The sequence below is a fragment of the Parasteatoda tepidariorum genome, chromosome 10, assembly GCF_043381705.1.
Source record: "Parasteatoda tepidariorum isolate YZ-2023 chromosome 10, CAS_Ptep_4.0, whole genome shotgun sequence".
Classification (NCBI taxonomy): domain Eukaryota; kingdom Metazoa; phylum Arthropoda; class Arachnida; order Araneae; family Theridiidae; genus Parasteatoda; species Parasteatoda tepidariorum.
This window is the reverse complement of record NC_092213.1, coordinates 65,092,973-65,118,386: the sequence shown is the minus strand read 5'-3', so window position 1 is coordinate 65,118,386 and position 25,414 is coordinate 65,092,973. Positions and strand designations below refer to the sequence as shown.

The window sequence follows — 25,414 nt, the reverse complement described above, 5'->3', positions numbered from 1 at the left end:
TGATTACACTTTTTTTTCTCTGTTTGCTAAATATTACCTACTTGATTACTACTACTTTTAATTCTACCATATTCTGGTAGTTTTGGTAATGCTTTTTTTCTCAGTTTACTAAATATAACCTACTTGATTACTACCACTTTTAATTCTACCATATTCTGGTAGTTTTGTTTACACTTTTTTTTCTCAGTTTACTAAATATTACCTACTTGATTACTACCACTTTTAATTCTACCATATTCTGGTAGTTTTGGTTATACTTTTTTTCTCAGTTTGCTAAATATTACCTCCTCAATTATTCGATTACTACTACTTTTAATTCTATCATATTTGGAAAATTTTGATTTGACATTTTTTTTTCTCAGTTTGCTAACTATTATCTCCCCAATTACTAATACTTTCTGGAAAAGTTTCAAAAGTTTGCGTTCAAAATTCTGCATAATTCATGGAGACGAATTGTGACAACGGCCACACCTGATATCAACAGACAATTATAAAATAAAACCTTTTTAACTCCATCTAGAAAGGTTTAGTCACAAAAAGTCACTATAATTTGCGTCTAGGAGTACGTTCCATGTAAGTATTCGCTGAGAATACAAACTTAAAATTAAATGTTGGGTACGCTGTTAAACATTTAAATTTTAAGTTTGTAATAACAATTTAAATGTTGGTTCAATTTTTAGGTCTGAGTGGATCTGCAGGAGACTTGGCTCGCCGGAAGGAAGTGTTTGGTGCCAATATGATTCCCCCGAAACCCCCAAAGACGTTCTTGCAGCTGGTGTGGGAGGCTCTGCAAGACGTTACACTCATCATCCTACAGGTGGCGGCAATTGTTTCCTTAGGTCTCGCCTTTTACGAATCATCATCCGAAGAAACACCAGGTAATTATCAACTGTTAGCTATCTAGATAAAAACAAGTGCATTGCACAAAGTAAAAAAATGAAACACTCAGAATAACTTTTGATTTAATGATCGCACGTACTAGGTCATCATACTAGGAATGATCACGCATAATCGGCGTACTAGAACTCAATTTTAATTACTTAAAGGCCTAATAATTATATATAATAATTTACCAACCGGGTTCAAATCCCAGCGATAGCTAGTCGATACAAATTCCGCTCCCGGCTAACACCGACCACAGTGCTGGAGTAAAATATCCTCAGTGGTAGACGGATCGTGTATTAGAGTCCCCTTGCTGGCAGGATAACCATGGGAGGTTTTTGTGGTTTTTTTCTGCATGTAACGCAAATTTGGGTTAACAAATACCATCAAAAAGTCCTCCACGATGGTAAATTTCTCCTAATACTTGACCCAGGAGTTCCCTTATCTTCTGGATTGGGTTGAAAATTACAAGGTTACGGAGGTGAACATCAGTAGTCGCAAATCCTATATTAGGTCAGCTATTCAATGACGGTTATAAAATACACCGAAGAGCCATTACATTATGACCACTCTGCTAATAACATGTAGGACCACCTTTAGCCCTCAAAACTGCTAGCACCCGCCGTGGCATTGAGTCCACAAGGTGCTGACAGGTAGTCTGAGGTATCTGGTACCAAGCACTCACCAACTGGTCCTGTAAGTCCCTCACATTGCGAGGAGGTAGCGTGGTAGCACGAATTTGGTTTTCCAAGTAGGATCACAAATGCTCTGCTGGATTAAGGGAAGCAAGACGTTTTCGATGTCGAAAAAATTATTTTTTCAACCATATCGACAAGCAATTTTTTCTTAATATTAAATACATTTTAAAACTTTAAACTTTACATTTATGAAAACTACATATTAATATCATTCAATAACAATAAAAAGGAATTTAAGATGTTTATAAATTTAATTTTTATAAATATTTGAAAATTTAATGTATATATAATTTTTTTTTAACCAGACATAGCTTTCGGTACGCTCAAAAAATTTTCTACATGAAATATCAACAAAAAATTGGCATACACTCATGTAAATATGTTTGAAAAATCAGGTGAACTAGTTTGTTTTATAATATGTACAGAATATATTATATCTAAGCAAAATAAATGTTGCATTTCTGAAAAAAATGCAAAATTTCGTTCAAATTTTGAAAAACTTCCCCTGTATAACAACATTATAATGAAAAAAATACACTTTATATAGTTAATTAAATGTAAATAAGGTATATGTACAAGCATAGAAATTTTCACAACTTTACAATTATTTGTTTTTTGTACGAGCGTACCGAAAGTTATGTCTGGTAAAAAAAAAAATTATTTACATTAAATTTTTAAATATTTATAAAAATTAAATTTATAAACATCTTAAATTCCTTTTTATTTTTATTGAAAGATATTAATATGTAGTTTTCATAAATGTAAAGTTTGAAGTTTTAAAATGTATTTAATATTAAGAAAAATTTGCTTGTCGATATGGTTGAAAAAATCATTTTTTCGACATCGAAAACGTCTTGCTACCCTAGGTTAGGTGAATTTGGGGGCCAAGACATGACTTGAAAGTCACTAGAATATTCCTCGACGATTCGACCCTTATGACATGGTGCATTATCCTGTTGGTAAACACCATCCCCCGCAGGAAAAACAGTTGCCATGAATGGGTGGACCTGATCTGCAACTATGTCCAAGTAGCTTACAGACGTCAGGGATTGTTCTATGAGGATTATGGGTCCTAATGTGCCCCATGAAAACATTGTTCCTGGGCGAGAAATAGATATTTTATTTAGATATTTAGTTAGATATTATCTTTAATTAGATATTTAGATATCTTAATTTAAATTTAACATTTTGCGCATTTTGCCATATCTCGAGAACTGTCATATCGCAATCTGTCACATAGTTTCTGAGTTATCAAGTTTTAAATAAAATCACAAATTTATCATTTTATTTCTCGATAATTATTCGACCGACTACGCTTCACTTTTCCATTTTCTCAAAAAAAGAAATTACATTTTTCAAAAGGATCCAAAATGATGTAAGCAATTTTATACCTTAAGATTCGAAACTTTTTCATTATTATTAAATAAAATTATAAATTTTTATAAACTAAATTTATTATTACAAGATTTTTTCGATTCGCTTAGAAGGTTCTCGAGATATGGCGAATTACGCAAAAAACAAAATTAAGATTCAAGCGTTCGAACTTTTGTCTGCTTTCCTGACCAAAGTATACCTTAATAAGGAGGAACCATATTTCACAGATTTTGGCTATCTCCATATTTTTAGGGTCAACAATCCTAATCCGTCGCAAAAAAGGTATGCTTGTTCAGAGAAAGTACGTATTTTGATTTAATTACTTAGAATATCGAAATATCAACTGCACTAATTAATTAGCACAGTTGAGATCAGGCCTTTGAAACATTAACCTTGATTCTTTGTTCGAGAAAATCCAGTCATTAGATCAAAAGTTATTCAGTGTCTTCCCTTTTTTATTTTGAGGACTGTATCAGATCGAATAAACATCAACAGTCTAACTCTCTATCAGGGTGACAAAACATCAGAATTCTACTGACATACAAAATACTGATGACAAAATATTTCAGTAATAAATAGTGTCAAAATGTTATTGACGTACAAAATACACAAAATACTAATGAAAAAATATTTCCGTGATAAATAGCAACAAAATTCTATTAACAAATCATTCTAGTGATAAGTAGCATCAATATTCTAATAATGTACATTACTGATTTTTTAACAATTTGTTCTAAGAATCAGAATTTTTATCAAAATTAAATTCAATTTTTATTTAAAGACCAGTAAGTTAATTTCTGTATTTTCTTATGCTACAGATCATGGTTTGGAACTTTTTAAAATATTGTTTCCTATGGAAAAGGAACTTGATTCATTGGATCTATTAAAACCAATCGCATATTGAACCGATAATGATCAATATAGTTTCACCAAAAATGAATAATGGATATATTGCATGCCTGATTTATTCCAATTGTATTGCGGTGGGGAAAGTTTAAGTGTAAATAGTAAGAGAATGATATTGTAATCACAATTGTATTTGTAGGAAAAATTTAAAGTAGTATACAGAAAATGTGATATAAAATTTTTCGGCATATTAATAGAGCACCAAGATATTTGAAGTAAGCGAAGATAGCTCCTTCGAGATACTAATATTTTATTAAACATATTTACATTTATATACAAGTTGGTTCGATTTACAAGAAGCATCATCACAGCAGGTGATGAGAGAAATACTGACAGGCTGTCATGTGCGTGCTGGTATTTATACAATTCTAATATGATGACGTCAGAACTCTTATTTCAGTTCACTTCAAAAATAAGTAAAAACACAATTGATTAAAGACAAACAGATAACAATATGAAATAACCTTGATTTTACGATGAGCGGCGAACCTATCACCACATATTATATTTTTGTTTCTAATATATAGAGCTCCCTTATATAAACACTTATATTAGTAAGACACAACAATATATTTTAACGATTTCCTTTTGTTTTATTATGCATATATCATAAATATGTAGGCATGCTTTAAACAATTTCATAGAAAAATAAAATAGATGATTTATAAGAAAACCATTTCCTTGCCAAGAAATTAAAAACTTTATTGTTATACAAAACTGAAGAAAAAATTTACAATAAAACATTCATTTTAAAAGTGAACATTAATGATTTTTTAAACCTGTATTTATATTTATATCCAAACAATAAATTATAATTATTCGATATTTTAGTTATTTTAGAAAATTCTCAAACTAAAATTAAAAAAACTGGCCATAATATAGCAAATAGTTTTATAAAAAATATTTCTTCCATTAGCAATACACATTGAATAAATTACGAAAAGGATGTGAATTTATAAAAAATTGCATCAGTATTTACCATCAGTATTGCATTAGTTCCTCTGATCCATACGGTTCCGTGGAAGGATCACATATGTTCCGAGAGTTAAACATTTTTTATTAACATTGATGATTTTTGAAACCAGTATTTATATTTATATCCAAACAATAAATTATAATTTATTTAATATTTTAGTTATTTTATGAAATTATTTTGAAAAAACGGCTATAAAATACCAAATTGTTTTATAAAAAATTATTTCTTCAAGTAACGATATACATTGAATAAATTACGAAAAGGATGTGAATTTTACGAAAAATTGCATCAGTATTTTCTCATCAAAACTTTCAATTCAAAATAAAAATGACCAAATTCTAGAAAAAAAAATTATATTTCTCTGATAGTCATTCTCAACAGTAACAGATATTTGTCTTAACTATAATTCAACGTATTTTATTCGTTTTTAGAATATGCATTTACCAAAAACCAAATTCAGAACTAGACTACTCGATGCCACTCCAGGTTTGTGAATTCAACTACCTGACATGAAATTTATAGTTTTAAGACTATTATTCATTTCATTCTTCTCATTAATTACTATCAAAACAAATAACAGTCTTTCTTTGGTTAATATATTCATAACAGCTAATAGATTCTATATATAAATTTGGGGTTCAACCAAAAGATTCTCTATCATTTAGGGTTCCATAGCTAAAATAAACAAATAAATAATTAAATAAATAAGTAAATAAATAAATAAATAATTAAATAAATAAGTAAATAAATAGATAAATAATTAAATAAATAAGTAAATAAATAAATAAATAAATATAGGGTCTGCTGAGCTGCCATGCAATTGAAAAAACAACATAAATGCTTAATGCTTCCGAGAAAAGTTGCTTGACAACTTCCTTCTATTGCTAATGCTAAACTAAACTAAACTCAGAGCTCAGTGGCATAGAGGGCCAAAGCCTACTGTGCCCATCTCTGTTTTCTTGACCTTGGGCTCTGGGGTGCAGGAGCAGATGTTCCGGTCAGGTGGTCAGCGAACGCGGAATCCCCAGTGTTTAGTTCCCAAGCATGCTTGGTACTCATTTATCGACCCACTGAAGGGATGAAACGCTGAATCAACCTTGTCCGGCCCGAGGATCGAACCAGGGACCTGTGGCACTACAGCGCGAAGCGCTACCGCTCCGCCACCGGACTATTGCTAATGGACTATACCCTAAAATAAAATTTCAAAAAAACTGATAAAACAAAATCCATTTTTGAAAGAAATTTTTTGTAGTATGTAGTAGTAAAAATGCCAAATGCACAAAAATAACAATTTTGAATTTTTTTGAAGCTTGCACTGGTTTTTCAATTGTTCGCCAGTGCTCTAGTTAATACATCCGCTGGATATTAAGGAGTATTAATTCTAGTATACAAATATTCATTGTATGTCCCTAGCCTGATAATATCTTCAAAATTTTCTCAGAAAATTTTTTAAAACTTTTTTTCCTGTTTTAGCTTATTTCTAATTCATTTTCAGTTAAAGTTTTTTTAATCGTTTCTTTCTCATCCTGTAATTGTGTATTTAGTCTCAATCTTTTTGTATTCATTGTCTTTGTATTCATAATGTATTTGTATTCTTAGCCAATCGGCAGTGCTACGGCAGTGCTCTAGTTAGTATCGCATACATCCGCTGGATATTAAGGAGTATTAATTCTAGTATACAAATATTCATTGTATGTCACTAGCCTAATAATATCTTCAAAATTTTCTCTGAAAATTTTTTAAAACTTTTTTTCTTGTTTTAGCCTATTTCTAATTCATTTTCAATTAAAGTTTTTTTTTCATTGTTTCTTTCTCATCCTGTAATTATGTATTTAGTCTCAATGTAGCCTATTTCTAATTCATTTTCAATTAAACTTTTTTCCTGTAATTATGAATTCAGTATGTATCCTGTAATTATGTATTCAGTATGTTTCCTGTAATTATGTATTTGTATTCACAATGTATTTGTATTCACATCCAATCATTTAGCGGAAGGACATGACGAAGGAGAGAGCGAGGCTGGTTGGATCGAGGGTGTTGCCATCCTAGTGTCGGTGATAATCGTGGTGCTGGTGACGGCCTTTAATGACTACACCAAAGAAAGGCAGTTCAGGGGGCTCCAGAACCGCATCGAAACCGAGCACAAATTTTCTGTGATAAGAGGGGGAGAGGTCATGCAAATCTCTGTCAGCGACATTGTAGTCGGTGATATATGCCAAGTCAAATATGGTAGGTCAAAACTCTTTTTATTTATTTTTATAGTTCATTACTAGCTGGTTCATGACCTATATGATTAATGAAATTAGCTATTTATGAGTGCTTTTAGAGCAGGGGTTTCCAACTTACACGAGGCCGGAGGCCACAATTAAAAACACAAATCAAATGGCGGGCAGCAACTTTATCAAAATTTTAGGTAGGATTCTTTTATGTTTGCAGGAACATTAAATATTACTGTCAGATTCTTACCAAGTTGTAGAAAACACAGTATATCTAGCTGTTAAGATATAAAACTTTAAGAAGGTTGGTATTAAAACTAACGTAAGAGCACACAAAATGTTCAATGACAAAATTGAGGTTTGTCTGTTGCAACCACCAGAGAGTAGATATTTAAATTTTAAATTTAAAATTTACAAATGTGAGTAAATATTTTCGTCCAAAATGAGTGGCTTCAAAAAGTTCAATTGGACAATTTCTCCGAGAAAATTTCTGCTAAATTATGCTAAATTATATTCACGAACGATACACGATTATTTTTGTATTTGAATAAATATTTTCTTGGATACAAAACCTGAGAAAAAATTTTTTTTGCACCGTTTGTATGATAAATTTCACAGAAACGAAGAAATTAGGGTTTTATCGACGAGAAAAGTATTTTAAACTTCTATAGATTTTTTACAAAAATTGTCCGCAAAAAAGTGACAACTAATATATTTTAGTTCACGGCCCACAAAAAAAGGCTTCGCTGGCCGGATGCGCCCCCCGGGCCTCCAGTTGGAAACCACTGTTTTAGAGTATGTCACTCCTTTCGAATGTTCCAATATCTGTTAAGTATTCATTCCTGCTCTTAATCTGTGCCAACCAATGTTTCGTCTTCAAAAAACTACTGCTTCTGTTAGAAGACTGGTTAAGTTGGCCTTTTTATATAGCCTTATTTTTTATCTAACGTTTTTTAGCTTTCTTTTTTAATGCACGAGTTTAGTTTTGTTTTTTAATGTACATTTTAATGCACACTCCTTAGTGATACATGAATAATCATACATACTATTTCAATCAATTTTAAATTTGTGAGTGAAAGTTGGATATATGTGATTGCCTTAACATTATGATTATGCCATGATAGCGAATAATCTTTGAAAGTGCCTGAAAACCCTCACACATGGAGAATATGAGAAAGCTGTTGGAGGATATCATGGGAATTGAATTAATTTTAAAAAATAAGTGTCGTTTCATTCAAAAAATTTTATTCACTTAGAATATCATCTATTTGTGCTATTTTCCCGGCCCATTATTTGTTATCAGTAAGAATGAAACATGAATGGATTTTTCATGTTATAAATTACATTTAACAATTCATTGATCTCATATTGCAATGAATTAAAATCATGACTGCCGCCATGCAATAGCCCATTATAGGACATGATAGTCATAGATTTTAAGGGTCCTAACAATTTCATGACTAATAACATGAAATTGTGGAACTGTAACATCCATGGTGTTAGCTGTGTGGTTATCATTGTCCAACAGCTGTCTCATTTCTCAGACTACTACGTGCCTATCGATAAAGCTGGAAAGCTTTATGATGCCACAGGATATTGAACCCCAGACTTACACAATGAAAAGCCCAGCATCTTAACTACTGTGTCATCATGGTTCTTGCAAGGAATTAATTGAGTTTTAAGATGTATTGAGAAAAAGTTAAGTCTATAAAGTCAATTAAAATGTAATTTAATCATAAGTTTTTAGGTATAAGTAAATAAAGCACATATCTATATTTTTTCTTCTGGAAGAATTTATTCGCCAATAAATTGGGACATGCTAGTAAGGTATGTCTTATTTTTCTTTTTGGCAAAAAATTCGTAACAATTTAATAAATTTAGGACTTAGTTTCAGATCAAAGGAAGATACACAACTAAATTTGTACTTATATACATTTGCGATACAGCTTTACGAAAAAGTTATACTATTTCATCTAACGTGAGTGGTACATCTTGAGAAGCGGACGGTATGCTTACCAGACAAAAAAAAATCAAGTCAACTTTGGATTAATTATGAAAATCATAATTCAATACCATGTAACCTAATCTTTACTTTCCGCCTTGTTTCGGTTAAAAAAGAAAAACTCAAGATTTTCCTGTTACATTGCATCAAGTTTAAGTTCCTTGCGTGGACTCGCTTAGGACTTACAAATCCCACAAATAGCAAGAATTCTGATTTCTGCGTTTTATTAATTGTTTCAGATTTTGTGATTATACAAAAGATTTTGTGATTATACAAAAGATTTTGTGATTATACTTCGCAGATTTTGTGATTATACAAAGCAATCGAAATGTATTATGATGCATGAATGTTTATAAAACCAGTCATGTATTCCTTCATCCTGATCTCAGCCATTGCTGTTGCCTGCTGAAAAGTAAAGATGCGAATAGGTAACTCAACATAAAGATTTTGACTGAAAGGCAACTACTGATCTTATGATCATGTTGAATATTAAAATAAACATGCAGATTAATGCAGTCAATGGTTAACTCAGTAAATGAGCTGAATCCATAATAAGATATTTCAATCCCTCCCTCTCTTAAAAAGGGTGTTTTGGTCTATATAATTAACTCGTAGCACGATAGGTCATCCAGGAGAGATGACGTAAGTTTGCGCTTACAATGTCCTGTTTAGAGACCCTTCGTGACATTTACCAAAAACAGAATAGAATAAGTGCAAGTCATTGTACCTTATAATTAATAGTTTCTTGGTGGTGCATAATTAATAGAAATAAGTATTTAAGTGCAATAGTCCATGTCTTTTTTCACCCCAATTTATAATAATAAAAAAAACTTTTGTACGATTTTTCTATTTTTCTATACGTCTTTAGTTTATCGCATGCTTTCCCACTGACCACAGTACTAACATAAAATATCCTCAGTGGTAGACGGATCAGGGGATAGAGTCCCCTTCTCGTTGGGCTAACTGTGTGAGGTTTTCGTGGTTTTCCTTATCCATGTAAAGCAAATCCAGGTTAGTTCTATCACAAAGTCCTTCACGATGGTCAGTTTCTCGCAATGCTTCATCCAGGAAATCCTTTGTCTTCTGGATTGAGTTCAAAATTGCAAGGCTACGGGGTTGAACATTGGTAGTCTTAAACTCAGAATTGGGTTGGCTGTTCAACCCTAGTTATAAAATATAAAATTTTGGTTTGATAAGTTTATAATCGTTCCACATGAAGTTAGCTGCATATGACGAGCGAATAAAGTCAAAATGAAATTAACAGTTTCTGTTCCCATTATCAACTCATTTCACTCGGAATCTCTCTTGCAATATCAGGTGTCAGCGTCCATTCTTGTAGAAGATTCTCGAGAAAAGAAGAATTCAAGATTCTTTACAATAACAACTGAATGCTTTAACCACAGTGCCATCGTGACGCATTTACTTTGTGCTTAAGACATATGACAACCAAAGATCAGTTCAATCTGTGCAAAATATTAAAAAATGATTGTTTACTTCAATCACTAAAAGTTTTTGTTGCAAAAAGGCTGTAAACATTTCGCCACTGAAAATGTTTTACTTTAATAACAATGTCAAGTTTCTTGACCACAATTTTTCTTAATTTTTCACTTCACAAAATTTTCAAATGAAAGCACGTACAAAATTATTTTTTTTTAAAAAAATCACCCTGCTTACTACAATTATTTTATTTACCTTTTAAAATAATTTCTCTCACACTAATCTAAACCATTCATTTGGTAATTTTTCCGTTCGTATGGAAACGGTTTACCAGAAGTTCTGGTACTCGAAATTATAATTCTTATTACTACATCTTTAGTGAAAAATACAAAACTAAAAATTCAATTTAATCTGAATAAATGGTTTTAATGCCCTGCTCTAAAGTTTCGTGATAAAATTACCAAATTTTATCACCTATTATAAAAAGTGTAATTTTTTTTTATTCGAATTGAAATGGTTTACCAAAAATTCAGGTTTTCGAAATTAGTTCTTATAACAACATCTTCGGTGAAAAATACAAAACCGAAAATTAAATTTAACCCAAATAAATAGTTTTAATTCCCTGCTCTAAAGTGTTCTGATCAATCTACCAAATTTTATCTCATATTATAAAACCATAATTTATTGGTAATTTAACCGAAATCATTACCAAAATATTTCGGTAAAAATTACGAAGATTTTGGTGTTCCCATAGAACATGGTAAGCTTTATCATTTTCTTGTAGTCTGGACCATTTTTTTTAGTAGATATTTAGTTTTTTGAAGAAAAAAAATTCGACAAAAAACTCATTGTCTTTGTTTTAATTCACGAAAGAAAAAAAATGAAAGTTATTATTTAAACAATAAATACACTTTTCAAAAACTAGAATTGTTTTAGTTTTAATTTTGTCTTTTTTTTTCACTCTTGCAAATGTGTGTTTGATCTTTTTCGATGTTAGGTTAACTAATCAAACTTTGTTTGAAAGGCGGTTTACTTTGCACTTTTCTTGGAAATTCAATTTCAAGTTCTGAAATAGCAGTTATTCTAAGTTCAAATAAATGGGACAAACTTCTTGAAGAAAGGCTATTTCTCACCCGAAAAAAATCCAGACAGGTAAAGAAAAATAAATAGAAGAGTTCCTTTAAAATAACTTTAAAAGCTGTTTTGACATAAAATTATCAAATAAAAATCAATCATCTTAGCCCTAAAATAACAAACATATTAGAAAAAATTGTGAAATATGTATGACATGAAAAAATAAATGAAACTTGCAAAGTTTTTCTATCTCTTAAGAGTTTCACACTTTATTCTTGAAACTTTCAGGTGAGAAAATAAAATTTATTTTGTCTTTTCTTACTTTAGAGTAATTCACTTTACAAACTTATATTTATTGAAAGGTATATTTAAGATTTCGGTTGCTTTCATTCAATATTTTAAAGACTTGTTTATTAGTAAATAAAAGAGAAACTTTATTGGTTCATTATAAAATTTTTTATTTTATTTAATTTAACGGAATCATGTAATTGATCTTGTGTCACGTTTTACTATCCCAATTTTTTAGTAAACAGTTTAGAGATACAACATGCTAATAAACGAAACATTAAAGATTGCTCTTAAATCAGAATACAGTTTTTTTTTTAATTTACTGGGATTCATGCTTTTAAAAAAAATTATCAAAATACCTCAAGTTACCTCAAGTTACCACAGTGTTTAATTATTTTTTTACAATATTTAAAAAATATATGTAAAACTTGGAATAAAAAAATCTTCGTATAACTTATATATCAAATTATCAAGACCACTGAGAAAAAAGTTGGTTGAAACTACCAGAATGTGGTAAAATTTATCGTGTTTCTAGCTCTATGAGAACATCAAAAAGCTAGGTATATTTTACCAAAGCACTTTGGTAATGATTTTGGTAAAATTAGCAGGGAAATTAGGTTTTATAATGTGTCATAATTTTTTTTAAATTTCATCATGATATCTTAGATCATGACAGAAAAGCCCTTTATTCGATTAAATTAATTTTCAGTTTTGAATTTTATACTAAATGTGTGGTGATATACTAAAAATACACTGAATATAATATATAAATATACTAAAAATATAAGAACTAAAATTATTAAAATTAGAATTTTCAGCAAACCGTTTCCATATGAATGGAGATATTACTGAATGAATGTAATGTTTTAATATCGTATATTTCAGTTTTTATTAGCACAATTGTTTTTTTTTAATCAGAAATGTCATAATCATATGATACGGTAATAACACTAGAAATTTTTTTTCTTCGTTCATGTTTTGTATATTTATCGGTTTCATCAGTTATTTATCAGTTCAATGTATATTGACGTGGTTGCAAATGCTCACCTCATTGTGCTACGAAACCGAGCATGTTCAGCATTTTTCATTTTGTCTGACATTTTTCAGACTTTACAATCAACCTTTGTGCGTTTAAGGTTATTACAAAAGTAAAAAAAATTTACTCAACCGGTTTGAGAAGAATTACGTGTATTAAATCCAGCTTTGTATGATATCCACACTACTAATATAGAAGTATGGTAAATCAGTTTAATTGAGAAATGAATGCTGAATTTTCTTACTAGCTTAAAATATCTGAGCTCATCGCAATTATCCTAAAAAGTGTTAGGCTGGCTCATTGTTAGTGTACAAATGTACAAAAATTTACTCAACCGGTTTGAGATGAGTCATGCTTATCAAATCCAGCTTTGTATGATATCCACACTCCTAATATAGAAGTATGGTAAATCAGTTTAATTGAGAAATGAATGTTGGATTTTCTAATTAGCCTAAAATATCTGAGCTCATCGCAATTATCCTAAAAAGTGTTTGACTGGCTCATTGCTACATAATGACACCTTTTTGCAAACAGTCGGTTTTTACAACTAGATATAATTAATATATTTTGTGAAACTTTTATGCGTCTCGATTATTTTTAACAAATTGAGAAAGTTATTAAATCTTCTTTACAAATATATTTATTGCCATTAAAAAATACAGCCATAAACAATTCTATAATTGCGTGTATAAATTTGACAGATTTTCAGTGTTATTTGGAAATACAGTTAATGTTGCCAGAAATTAGAAATCATTGAAAATCATTTGCACAAATATCGATAAACAATATTTCCATAAAATACAAAGCGATGATATTGTAAATTACATAAAATCTATAATATGCATGATGACATAAAATAGATATCTTCCATTATATTAATCACTACACATTATGTAACTATTGTATAAAGTTATGAAACAATCAATTGATTTTGATACCTCTTTGTTGCATTAAAAAGCAAATGTTAAATTCTAGTTCAGTATGTCAATTTTATCTACTTTTGTTAGAGATACAAAGTATAAAGAGGAACTTTTAAAACAATAAAACTTATCTAGGGAGTTCTATGCGGAAAAATCAATAAAATTTCAAGATTGATAGTAAAATTTTACGAATAATCTCTTTTTGTAGATATACAGTTTTCTACATGAATTATAGAATAAAATCTGTAACAATAATTTTATTACTAAAATGCAAGAATCTCTTTAATGATAAGCTAATAGACCTCAATAAAAACAAATTTCAGAGGTATTTGCAAAATTGAATTGCATTATAGAATATAATGTATAGATTTTTCACTATAGAATTATAATTTAAATGAATTTTTATATTTTTTTGAAGCATGATCTTTCTATAGTTTAATAACTAATACACTCGCACGCTCATAATTCGGTTTTCAAATTTAACTGGAGAGTATCCAAGGCTCTTATTAAGTCTTATAAATGTTTTAAGATATACATTGCTCAAAATTAAAAAGATCCAGAGTAACTTCTGATCTAACGACTGGATCTTCCTGCTTTAGAATTCAATCTTAATGGTTCGTGAGGGTGAGCTCAAATATGCGAATTAATTAGTTAGAGATATTTTATGTTACGCAATCAGACACAAAACGTACTTTCACTGAATACGACAGATTCGGATTTTCGACTCCTAGAATATAGGAGGCAGCCACAATCTGAGAAATATGGTCCCAATAGTTTGAATAAGAGAGTGGTCCAAAATTTGAACCCCCCCTTACGTTAATTTTACTTTTTGCGAATTTCACCCTATCTCGTGAACTTTTTAAGGTAATTGAAAAATTTTACCACTCAATTATAAAATTCGTTTATCCAAAGATAATTTCATGCAAAAAAAAGAAAAGACTTTTAGCAAATTATTATTTTTCATTATATTATTAAATAATTGTCGGAAAAGCTTGAAATGTAATGTATAACTTTTTTACACCATTTTAAAGAACACAATCTGACATGCCCGAATAAAAAATTTGAATTCAATAGATCAAATAGTTCCTAAGAAACCCAATTTTAAAAATATTTAAAATTCAGTTTCTCAGAAACTATTTAACAGATTTTTTTCAATTTCTTCACTTTGCCATGTAAAATTGCATTCTCTTAAACGATGTACAAATTTGCATGACATTCAACTCACAAATTTTATTTTGGTCACTTGTATATAATTAATTTTTTAAGCATGGAAATGTATCTAAAAATTTGTCAATTTAAATATTAGTAACCCCTTAACGATCGGTTAATTTTCAAGAAAACGATCATAAAAGTGCCATTTTTTGGCTCATGTATTTGTATTACGTATTTGATTAGTGCTGACATCTAGTTTAAAATAAACTAACTATCTACAATTACCTTAGAAATATCCTGGTACTGTCATCTGGTGTGTAAAATTCTTATTGGGGCGTTACGACTGAACACTCCAGCCCGTCAATATCACGGGAGCGAGAAATAGAGGGTGAAACCTCGCCCCGTCATTTTCACGGGAGCGAGAAGAAAGGGGTTAAAACGCATAAAAATATGTTAAGAGTTTATTTTCTTGTTCCACAGGTGATCTCTTACCCGCGGATGGTTCCATCATCCAAAGCAATGATCTAAAAGTAGATGAAAGTTCGTTAACGGGTGAATCAGATCACGTGAAGAAGGGAGAAGACTTTGACCCCATGATGCTCTCAGGTAAGACTCATCATTATCATCCCAAAAAAAATTTTTTTAACGTGTTCATTGGTTAAGCAATAATATCATAATGTGATATCATAATTATGATGTCCTTTTTTTACGCAGCAATGTGATAGCATAATTAAGATATCTGTATTTTATTCAAAAGTGGAGTAATATGATTAAGTTATCCATTGATTAAAGCAACAATACAGTGCCATAATTAGAATATCCACCGAGTTAAGAAAACATATCATAGAATGAATCAGAAATCGATTGGATTTGGTGCCATCATCTAAAGCAATGATCTGAAAGTTGATAAAAGTTCGTTAACGAGTAAATCAGATCGCATGAAGAAAAAAGTCTTAGATTCCATGTTATCAGGTAAAGTTGGTTCTTATCATCCCAAAGACAAAATAATTACCAACTTAATAAGCAATAATATCAATAACTAAGATATAAATTTTTTAAGTAACAACTCGATATCATAACTAACATATCTATTAAGTAACAATGAAATATTATAATTTAAGTATCCGTAGTGTTAAGTAGCAGTCTCCATTGAGTTAAGAAACTACATCATACAACAAACAAGAAATCTATTAGATTTATCAACAACAAACCAGATACTTTCTCTAAGCATGGGATTAAGCAACAAAATGATATCATAATTAAGAAATCCGTATAGGTTACATTAACATAGATCGTAATTAATGCATCCGTTAGGTAAGGCAACAATACAACACTATAATTAAGATATTTATTTATATAATTAGGATATCCATTGGGTTAAAAAGCAATAAAATATAATAAATAAGTCTTACATTAATAAAGTAAAGGATTCCCACAACAGCTCATTGTGTGCCAGGAGGGTGATCAGCGGCTTGATTGTGGCAATGTGGACATCACTGCACGCAGGCCATTTTCACTTCTTAGACAAACTGGTACCCATCGATCTGCAGCTGGGAGGTCTTCATGCCACCACTCGAGATTGAAACCCAGTTTTTTACAATAACACTTCAGTGCATTAACCCCTGAGTCATCCCGGCTAAGTCATACATGAGTTTAAACATTAATATGATATAATTGTTAAGATACCCATTGACTAAAATCACAATATGATAATCTAGTTAAAATATTCATTGCGTTAATTAACACTGTATGTTTTTGTGTAGGTACGCATGTGATGGAAGGGAGTGGGAAGATGGTGGTCACGGCAGTAGGGGTCAACTCCCAAGCTGGTATCATCTTTACACTGTTAGGAGCAGCCAAAGAAGAACAAGCAGCACCATCAAAGCCAAATCCTAAAGGTAGTATAGATAATATAAAGTAGTATAGATAATATAAAGTAGTATAGATAATATAAAGTAGTATAGATAGAAAGTGGCTGGGTGGCGCAGTTGGTTTGTCGTCGCCCTTCTGAGCCCATGTCTGCGGGTTTGATCCCCGGCCCAGACACTGGATTTTCGGGATGCAGAAAATCCTCAGCGACCATGTCGTATGATTATGCGACATGTAAAAGATCTCTGGAGTGCCTTATTGGCTCTTGGCATTTCCGGCAAAATTAAATTCCTAGTGCACTTTAGCATCCAAATAGAGTCTAGGCGCTGCCATCTAGTGTGGCAGAAACTAGACATCCAAATTTACATGACCAACGATATCTCACCCATTGTGGTGGTCCTGAAAGAGTGAATACCACTTCTGGAAAATGCACCAGGTCTGCTCATCGGGAAGACTGATTGTGCAGCTCATAGGAAATAAAAAAAGTATAGATTGCATCTCGCACTTTCACACAGAGAATACAATATTTTTAAATACTAAAACTATATTAAACTAATAACTGTAAACTATGATTTCATTTGTTCTGGCCCTCTTTACTAAAAGTATTTAAATAGATAAACGACTTTATATAGGTATATATATCTTACGTGGTTTTAAAACTGCTGGTATTCCTCGATCCAAGTTGACAACACTAGAGACACACATAAATACGTAAAATTTATTGTTTAATTTTAAAAGTATATAAATACGTCAAAAAGAAAACTAAACTATAGTAAGAAAGTAAATTAAACATACTAAAGACTAAACCTACTTTTCGAATCGAAACATATGTGTGCCTAGAAAATAAGTTTTTCTCTATTTCCCCCATACAAAATGCAATTATTATTACTAATTTCTTACTTTAAAATATTAAGAAGTAAAATAAATAGTATAAAAGCATAATACTAGATTACTTGATTAAAAAACTTTCTTGCCTTCAAAAACATGCAGATGCAAATAAAAGTCGACATAGTTCAAGCACTCAAAAATAGGCGCCTATTTCAAGACTTGGTAGGTATGGATAAAATGAAGCAAAAGTGATTTGAAATATGAAACTTACGTTATTGATTTAAAATCACCTTTGTTACTTCTTAATTCATGTCTGGCAAGTTTGAGAAATGGGCATCTGTTTTCAAGCGCTTGAAACTTGTTGACTTATTTCCGTTTGCATACTTTTGAAACCAATGAGGTTTTTTAATCAAGTAATATCTTACTACTTCAGTTTCTTGGGATTATTTATCTAACACTAGATTGTTTAAACATAAGCACGGCAGCATTTATTTTAGATTTGCAAAGATAAATTTAAATAGATTTGAGAGGTATAAATAGATTTCTGCTACGCTGTATCAAATACATTGGTAGCTATTTCATTGTTTGAATACTATATAAACTTCGAAATAAAGCAACTTTTCTCTCCAGTTAAATTTGGTATTGTTATATATTATAAATTTTATACCAATTGTATAATATATTTGCATATATTTATGTTATATTTGTATTTATATTGTTAATATTTGCGTAAATGTAGACTGGGCTACATTAGGCATGAGCTACTTTAGGCATGGGGTGCGATTGTTCTTGTTTGTCAGTGGCGCCATCTGTGGCCAAGAATTAGACTTCTGCCACACTCATTAGTCGCATCTGTTTATAGGACGAACCCATCCATACACTCATTCATTCATCCACAAATCGTAATTTTGACCTGAACCACAGAACGATCAATCTCCAATTCAGATATAGATGCAAATACTATAATAAATTACCATGTTAAAATTATTTCAAACTAGCCGCATGTGGTGAAAAGACGGTCGGCTTTCACGTACGTAACATTTCATGTCTACCTTGGTTAAAACGTAGTAGTTGACATTTATGTCTATTAGGCTAATCAGACCGATAATCACAGAACGTTGATAATCGGGGAACTTTGATTAACTAAATGAATCTTTTTTATTTATTTTTTTAATTATTCAATAAAAAGCACATGGACCAAATGCGAGACTTCCATCTTGGTAAAAAAGCGTTGTTTAACTTTGCTGTCAATTAGGCTAATTACGCCGATAATAACAAAATATAGCAATTAAACTTTTTTTTTTTTAAATATCTTTTAGGAAACATATTTTTTTTTTCGTTTTGGACTTTCTGAAATTTTTGTTTTAGATTTTCTCTCATTTTCATAAGGAACCGCAATCAATATAATTTCATAATAACAGCAATTAATTCACCAGTTACTACTGACAGAGGAAGGAGAGTTGACGCTTTAGCCTGAATGTTTGAAAATGATCTATAAACGTGTGATTTCAGATAACTTTAAAATACTAATTTGGTGGTGCATTGTGGTAATCCGCCAAGGCTACTGCTAGGTCTTTGTTGATTATATAGATAATCTGGAATGACGAATAAAAATTAATTAAGTATTAAAAAACTCGCAGTAAACAACTGTTTTGATTAGAGTTATAAACTTACAAACGTCGCTGTTGGTATCTTTAAAAGATTACTATATATTATTATTACTATGTACATACTATATATAGAAAACTATATATTTGCCCATAGCTTAATTTAAAACAATGGTTTCGCTGAACCAATAAGAAAACTTCGTTTTTTAAATGTCTCTAACTTAAAAGAGGAAAATCGGGTTTCGTTTCAATTTGTATTTTGCATTTTTAGTGCTTATGGCATATCCACAATACGTTGCACAGACGCACTCAGATATTTTATTTTATTATATGTGTGGATTATTAAAAATTCTGTCTTAAAATTCCGATAATAAATGAATAAAGATTGTTAAATAATTTCTTGCGTTAAATAATGAGTAATTTTTGAATGCAGCTGGAGATGGAGAAGCTAACATTCCGAATGATACTGCGCCTCATGAAGGAAAAAGAGAAGCTCCTAAAAGTAGCGCAGAGGAGAACAATCCTCATAAAGAAAAATACATTTTTGAAAAGTCTTTGATTTAAAAACATAAAAAAAAAAAAATTGAAAATCGGGCTTCGTTTCAATTGGAGTTTTGTATTTTTAGTGCTTACGGTATACCCTCTAGAGCTTACGGTATCTGTTTTAAAATTCCGATGACAAATTAATAAAGAATGTTAAAAAAAATTATAAAATAATGTTTAATAATGAGTAATTTTTGAATGCAGCTGGAGATGGAGAAGCTAACATTCCGAATGATACTGCGCCTCATGAAGGAGAAGCTGAAGCTCCTAAAAGAAGCGCAGAGGACAGCAATCCTCATAAAGAAAAATCCGTGCTGCAAGCCAAATTAACCAAGTTAGCCATTCAAATTGGATATGCAGGTATCACTTTTCTACACTTTATTTATTTTCCATATTATTTGACTTATTACCTGAGATTATCCCATTCAGTATGTTTACAGACTTATTTAATCTACTGAAATTAATTATGTTTCGGTTTTTAAGAGATTCAGCACTGCAAACTCTTTCGGAAATCCAGGAAGAAATGGCAGAACTATTCCCATTTATGATGCTTTTTATTTAATTTACGGGTAGGAAGATCTCCGGTCAGGGCCGCTTTTGCACTAGTTTAGATAACCGCACAAATTCCGTCCGTAACGCTGTCTAGGTAAATTAGCAAACACAAACTCAAAACTAATTATTCCATAAGAAAAAGAGGTTGTTAGAGAGACCAGCGTTCTATGTCACATGGTTACCTCAAAATAGAATAGGCACAAATCTATTTTATTCAATCTTTTGCTTACAGCTCTTAGCATTACAAAGCTATTCTGGTCCACTTATTGTACCAGGCGTAAGCAAAGGGTTAAATTGCATTTGGGTTGCCTAAATGCTAAGTAGACAAGTCTGATAGTTTCAAAAAATCACAGGAGACTGCAATACCACCGTTTAGCTGTACCGAGGACGCTGAGCACATAAAATTAGTTAACTCATCCGCGTCAAAGTATTAAAAATAAACCCTGGTGCTTTTGAGGTTGTTTTGAGGTAGAAAATGAGCTTTATGTTTTGCACCAAAAATAACATTATCAATAAACCTCATTTTCATTCTCATTTATACTTCATAAATTCAACCTCTTATGTAACTCAGCAATGCTTTTAGTTGAAATCGCGTGAAATGATACACACCTCATAACATACTTGTTTGCTAGAAGTGCCGAAAAAGTAACCTGCACACCTTAAAAATAAGAACTATCAGCTGGTTGCTCAAAGATAGATTTCCATCAACCTCAAGTGTGAATAAAAAAACTTCATTCACCTTGATCATAAACCTTGGGAGGCTGGTTTTTTTTAAAGTTGTTTTTGAAGTCAACTTCAATTAAACCTCAAATCAACCTTAACACCTCAAATAAACCTTAAGTTTTTGCAGGAACCGTGTAAAAGATGGTTGTGTATTGAATAGAAAAACCTGCATCAGTAGAAGTTTGATGACAATTGGCGATTGCTCTGTTTCGTTACTCAGTGAGAGTGCTATGCAGCACAGATGTCCCAAGTTTTAATTTTTTAACTGCCTCTAATCATTTCATCAATCGAAACATTGGATTTCTTGGCGATCATAGCCAACTGGCTTGCTCTTGGCAGATCTAATATGGATAACAAAACATTCTGGATGTAGTGTATCTACCACTACAAAAGTACAATTTCAGTTCACTAGTATATAAGACATGTTAACTCAATTCCATATTGGATACCTTCTCATAGTTGAAGGTTGACATTGCAGATACCTACTAACCCCACATTGGTGACCTTCGGATGTGATATGAACACGCCGATCTTGATATTAACGTCCACTTCGACTTGAACACGTCTACTTTGGATGGTCCACATTGAAAAGTTGACTTGCTACTTGTGACTGCGACATTATCCGCCTCCTCGCGCTCTTAGAACTCAGTCTCAATTAAACACAACGTCAGCCTACATACACTCGACTGCTAAAGGAAACACAGGAGTGACCACGACAGTGAATTTAATACAGCACTCACGTTCAGCACTCAAAAGTACGGTAATCTAAATACAGCTCTAACGGTTTAGCACAAAACAGAAATAAATCAACTACGGGTATCCCGTTCATCGAATTCTATCACAGAAAAAATTCTGGTGTGGGGGGGGGGAGTACTGCAGAGATGCCAACTGCTCCGGACTCGCCAAAATAATTAAAAAAAACGGTAAATAACTACAAAGTAAATTTCTCAAATATATGGCTTTTTTTGCTTGCTTTTTAAAAGGTATAGCATGACAGAGGTACTATAAAGTGGCGAATTATATAAGCTTACGAATTATTTAGAAATAGTGGTGGATAAAAATCTACTAAATTGAATTTATTAAACCAAGAATCACAATTGATAAACTACCACTTTAAAACATATATCTGCTGTCCGGAGCAAGTTGACATCTCTGGTACTGTAGTGTATCTACCACTACAAAAATACAATTCCAATTCACTAGTATAAAAGACTAGTATGTTAACTCCATTCTATGTTGGGGTACCTTTGCATAGATGAAGGTTGACATTGTAAATATCTACTAGCCCCACACTGGGACACTTAAAATCTTAAATGAATTTTTTTGTGTAGTGTTGTTTTTCTTCGTTTTTCCTAAAATTATATTGTTGTCTTTTAGGTTCGACGATCGCGGCATTAACCGTGGTAATCCTGATGATTCGTTTCGCCATCACGACATTTGTAGTGAATGAAAACACGTGGAAGGCGGAGCATTCTCAGTTGCTGGTCAAGTTCCTGATCATCGGTGTTACGGTGCTAGTAGTCGCCGTGCCCGAGGGACTTCCCCTCGCCGTCACCCTTGCCCTAGCCTACTCCGTCAAGGTAATTAACAAGCTGGAAACCATGTTTTACTAAAATAAAACATTTAAATGCTTCTGGGACTGATAATTAAATCTGAAGATTAATAAGAAATTCTTCTAGGACTGATAATTAAATCTGAAGATTAATAAGAAATCCTTCTAGGACTGATAATTAAATCTGAAAATTAATAAGAAATCCTTCTAGGACTGATAATCAAATCTGAAGATTAATAAGAAATCCTTCTAGGACTGATAATTAAATCTGATGATTAATAAGAAATCCTTCTAGGACTGAAATTAGAAAATCGATCACCATCAAATAGCGATCGAACGAGTTAGAAGAAATAGAATCGAAGAACTTGTTTCAGTTGCATAAGGGTGTAGGCGTTATATAAAACATTTAATTTTAATTTTATGGTATTTACGATAGAAAAAAAGCATCGCGTAAGTCTTCTCATTTCCATTACTTAAATATTGGCATAAAAGGATACTTTCTTGAAGAAAAAAAGAAGAATGCAATATTAAAATATGAACTTCTCAGTGTATATTTTAAATGTTGCATGGTATTTGATTGCTCATTTCATTAATAAGTTTTTTAATCTTAAAATAGAAGGTATTCTCCTAGCAGAGAAAAAGAAAAAAACTTATTCCGTGAAATTGCTTTTTTTTATCAAGTATACACAAAAGAAGAGATATTATGGAAACAAAACTCTATTTTACTAGCTTAGAAAAAAAACAACAATACTACGCGATAAGTGCTTTTTTCATGGTTTATAGTAACGAAAAGAAAAACCATTAAGGAAAAGAAATACTATTTTCTTATCTTGGGAGAAAAAACTTCATTCTGGAAAAAATAAAAAAAATAATACGCCACATACTTTTGTCATAACATTAACTGTTCATTTTGAATGTTAACAAAAATATGTTCATAAAATTTGCTATTTTCTGTTGCTACAATTTTAAATCTGACAGTGATAACAAATATGAAAAAGACAACAGTTAAAGTTAAAAGACGTTAATCACAAATTTTGTAATTATTAAAACTTAACGCATTTGGGTGATTAATGGTGCACCTTCATTGGTAGAATAGAGTAGCAGTGATGGCAAAAATAGTGATTTTTTTTTATAATTCTACTTCTTTAAAAAGCAATTTTTATCATTTTTACTCTTTTAACTGTCTCACAAACTGGTGTAACCAGCCCATTTGTATTACCTTTGTTTTTTTCCATCCTCCCCTCTTTTATCTTACACAAAAAGGTGCACCATGTGGCCTATAGATTTTAAAAAACAAACTATTTGTGATTTTATTAATGTTTTTACTTTTATGAGATAACAAATGCTTCATTCAGTGCTTAACCACTGAAGACGCGTGACTCATTACATAAAATTAGGCTTAATCACTGAAAACACGTGACTCGTTACATAAAATTAGGCTTAATCACTGAAGGCACGTGTTTCGTTACATAAAATTAAGCTTAACCATTGAAGACACGTGACTTATTAGATAAAATTAGGCTTAACCACTGAAGACACGTGACTCGTTACATAAAATCAGGTGTGGACATGTTGGTGACGCACTAGCATCTTTTCGTGCGAAATCTGCGAGAGATCTGTTCTGATTTTTTTAGCGTATGAATAGAACAAATTAGAGAAATTTTAAACAGTGATTGTCGTACTTTACGTTTTTTTTCTACACCTTAACGACACTGCAATTTGTAAGGAAATTTTTGCACGTGCTCCGTGAAGCTTAAATATCGGGGTTAGTATAAAGGGGACCGTAGTAGCACTTTGCAAATTCTCTCTTTTTATTGTATTTGTCTTACATTAACCGTAACGCTAACCTTGTTTTTACTCTCAGCTATATTGAGATTTGTAGTTAAAATTTCATGCATGATCCATAAAGCTTAAATAGCGTTAGTGATAGAGCTTGGAGAAACTTTAATGCTTTGCAAAATCTCTCTATTTGTAATCATTGCATTAGAAAATTGTATTTACCCGAAATAATATGACGATAAAACTTAGTAGGGCGAGTGTGAAAAAAAGTGTTTGACATTCACTTGGTTATTTAATGTTTTTATTTTTGTTTTTTAACTTATGAATCTCTATTTTGTCTGTCAATTCAATTTCAATTTTCCTATACCTTTTTAGAATGAATATTTTGAAATCTAAAATGTCCATTTGGATTTTTTAAGTTTCCAATTAAAGTTGTTTTCCAATTCAATTAAAATCGCAACAACCTTTTTTAACTTATAGTGCAATTTATTATTTTTATTCTCTTAACTTATTTTAACATTGAAATCATAAAATCTGTCCATTACTTCACAGAGTTCAGGTTCGAGATTGTCATTTTTCTTATAATTTAATTCATAATTTTTCCCATTTTCTTCCTACAAACGAAAAAAAAAAGAAAAAGAAAAACGAAATTTGACGCATCTTTTGGTACATTAAGGAATTTGTGGGTTAAAGGCCTACTGCAGAAGGATGTCGAAATCGCGTTCTTCAAGAAATATACAGTAACAATGAAAAAAAGAATAAAACACGAATAATTTTTTTCTTAGAAATATACTCCATTTCTAAAATATAAAAGCTGTAAATGTAAAAAGAGAAAGTATTAGTTTAAAATGTTCTAAGAGTAAAAAATGAAAGTGGAAATTTGAAATGCTCTAAGTGTTGAAAATATAAGTGGAAAATATAAGTGAACAGTTAAAGTAGTACTTTGTTGTTTTATTTATGCAATTAATTTTTTTATTAGAATGTAATTATATTTTTTTTT

At 31.1% G+C, this 25,414-nt stretch overlaps 1 protein-coding gene across 1 annotated transcript in view; it reads left to right on the top strand.

The window, feature by feature from the left end:
- LOC107438083 (plasma membrane calcium-transporting ATPase 2) overlaps window positions 1-25,414 on the top strand; it is a 156,825-nt gene that overhangs the window by 93,497 nt on the left and 37,914 nt on the right. The window contains 6 exon segments of the mRNA XM_043049232.2: window positions 681-878; window positions 6,826-7,065; window positions 15,442-15,567; window positions 16,725-16,859; window positions 20,013-20,168; window positions 22,461-22,663. Coding sequence (XP_042905166.1) covers window positions 681-878; window positions 6,826-7,065; window positions 15,442-15,567; window positions 16,725-16,859; window positions 20,013-20,168; window positions 22,461-22,663 — 1,058 coding nt within the window.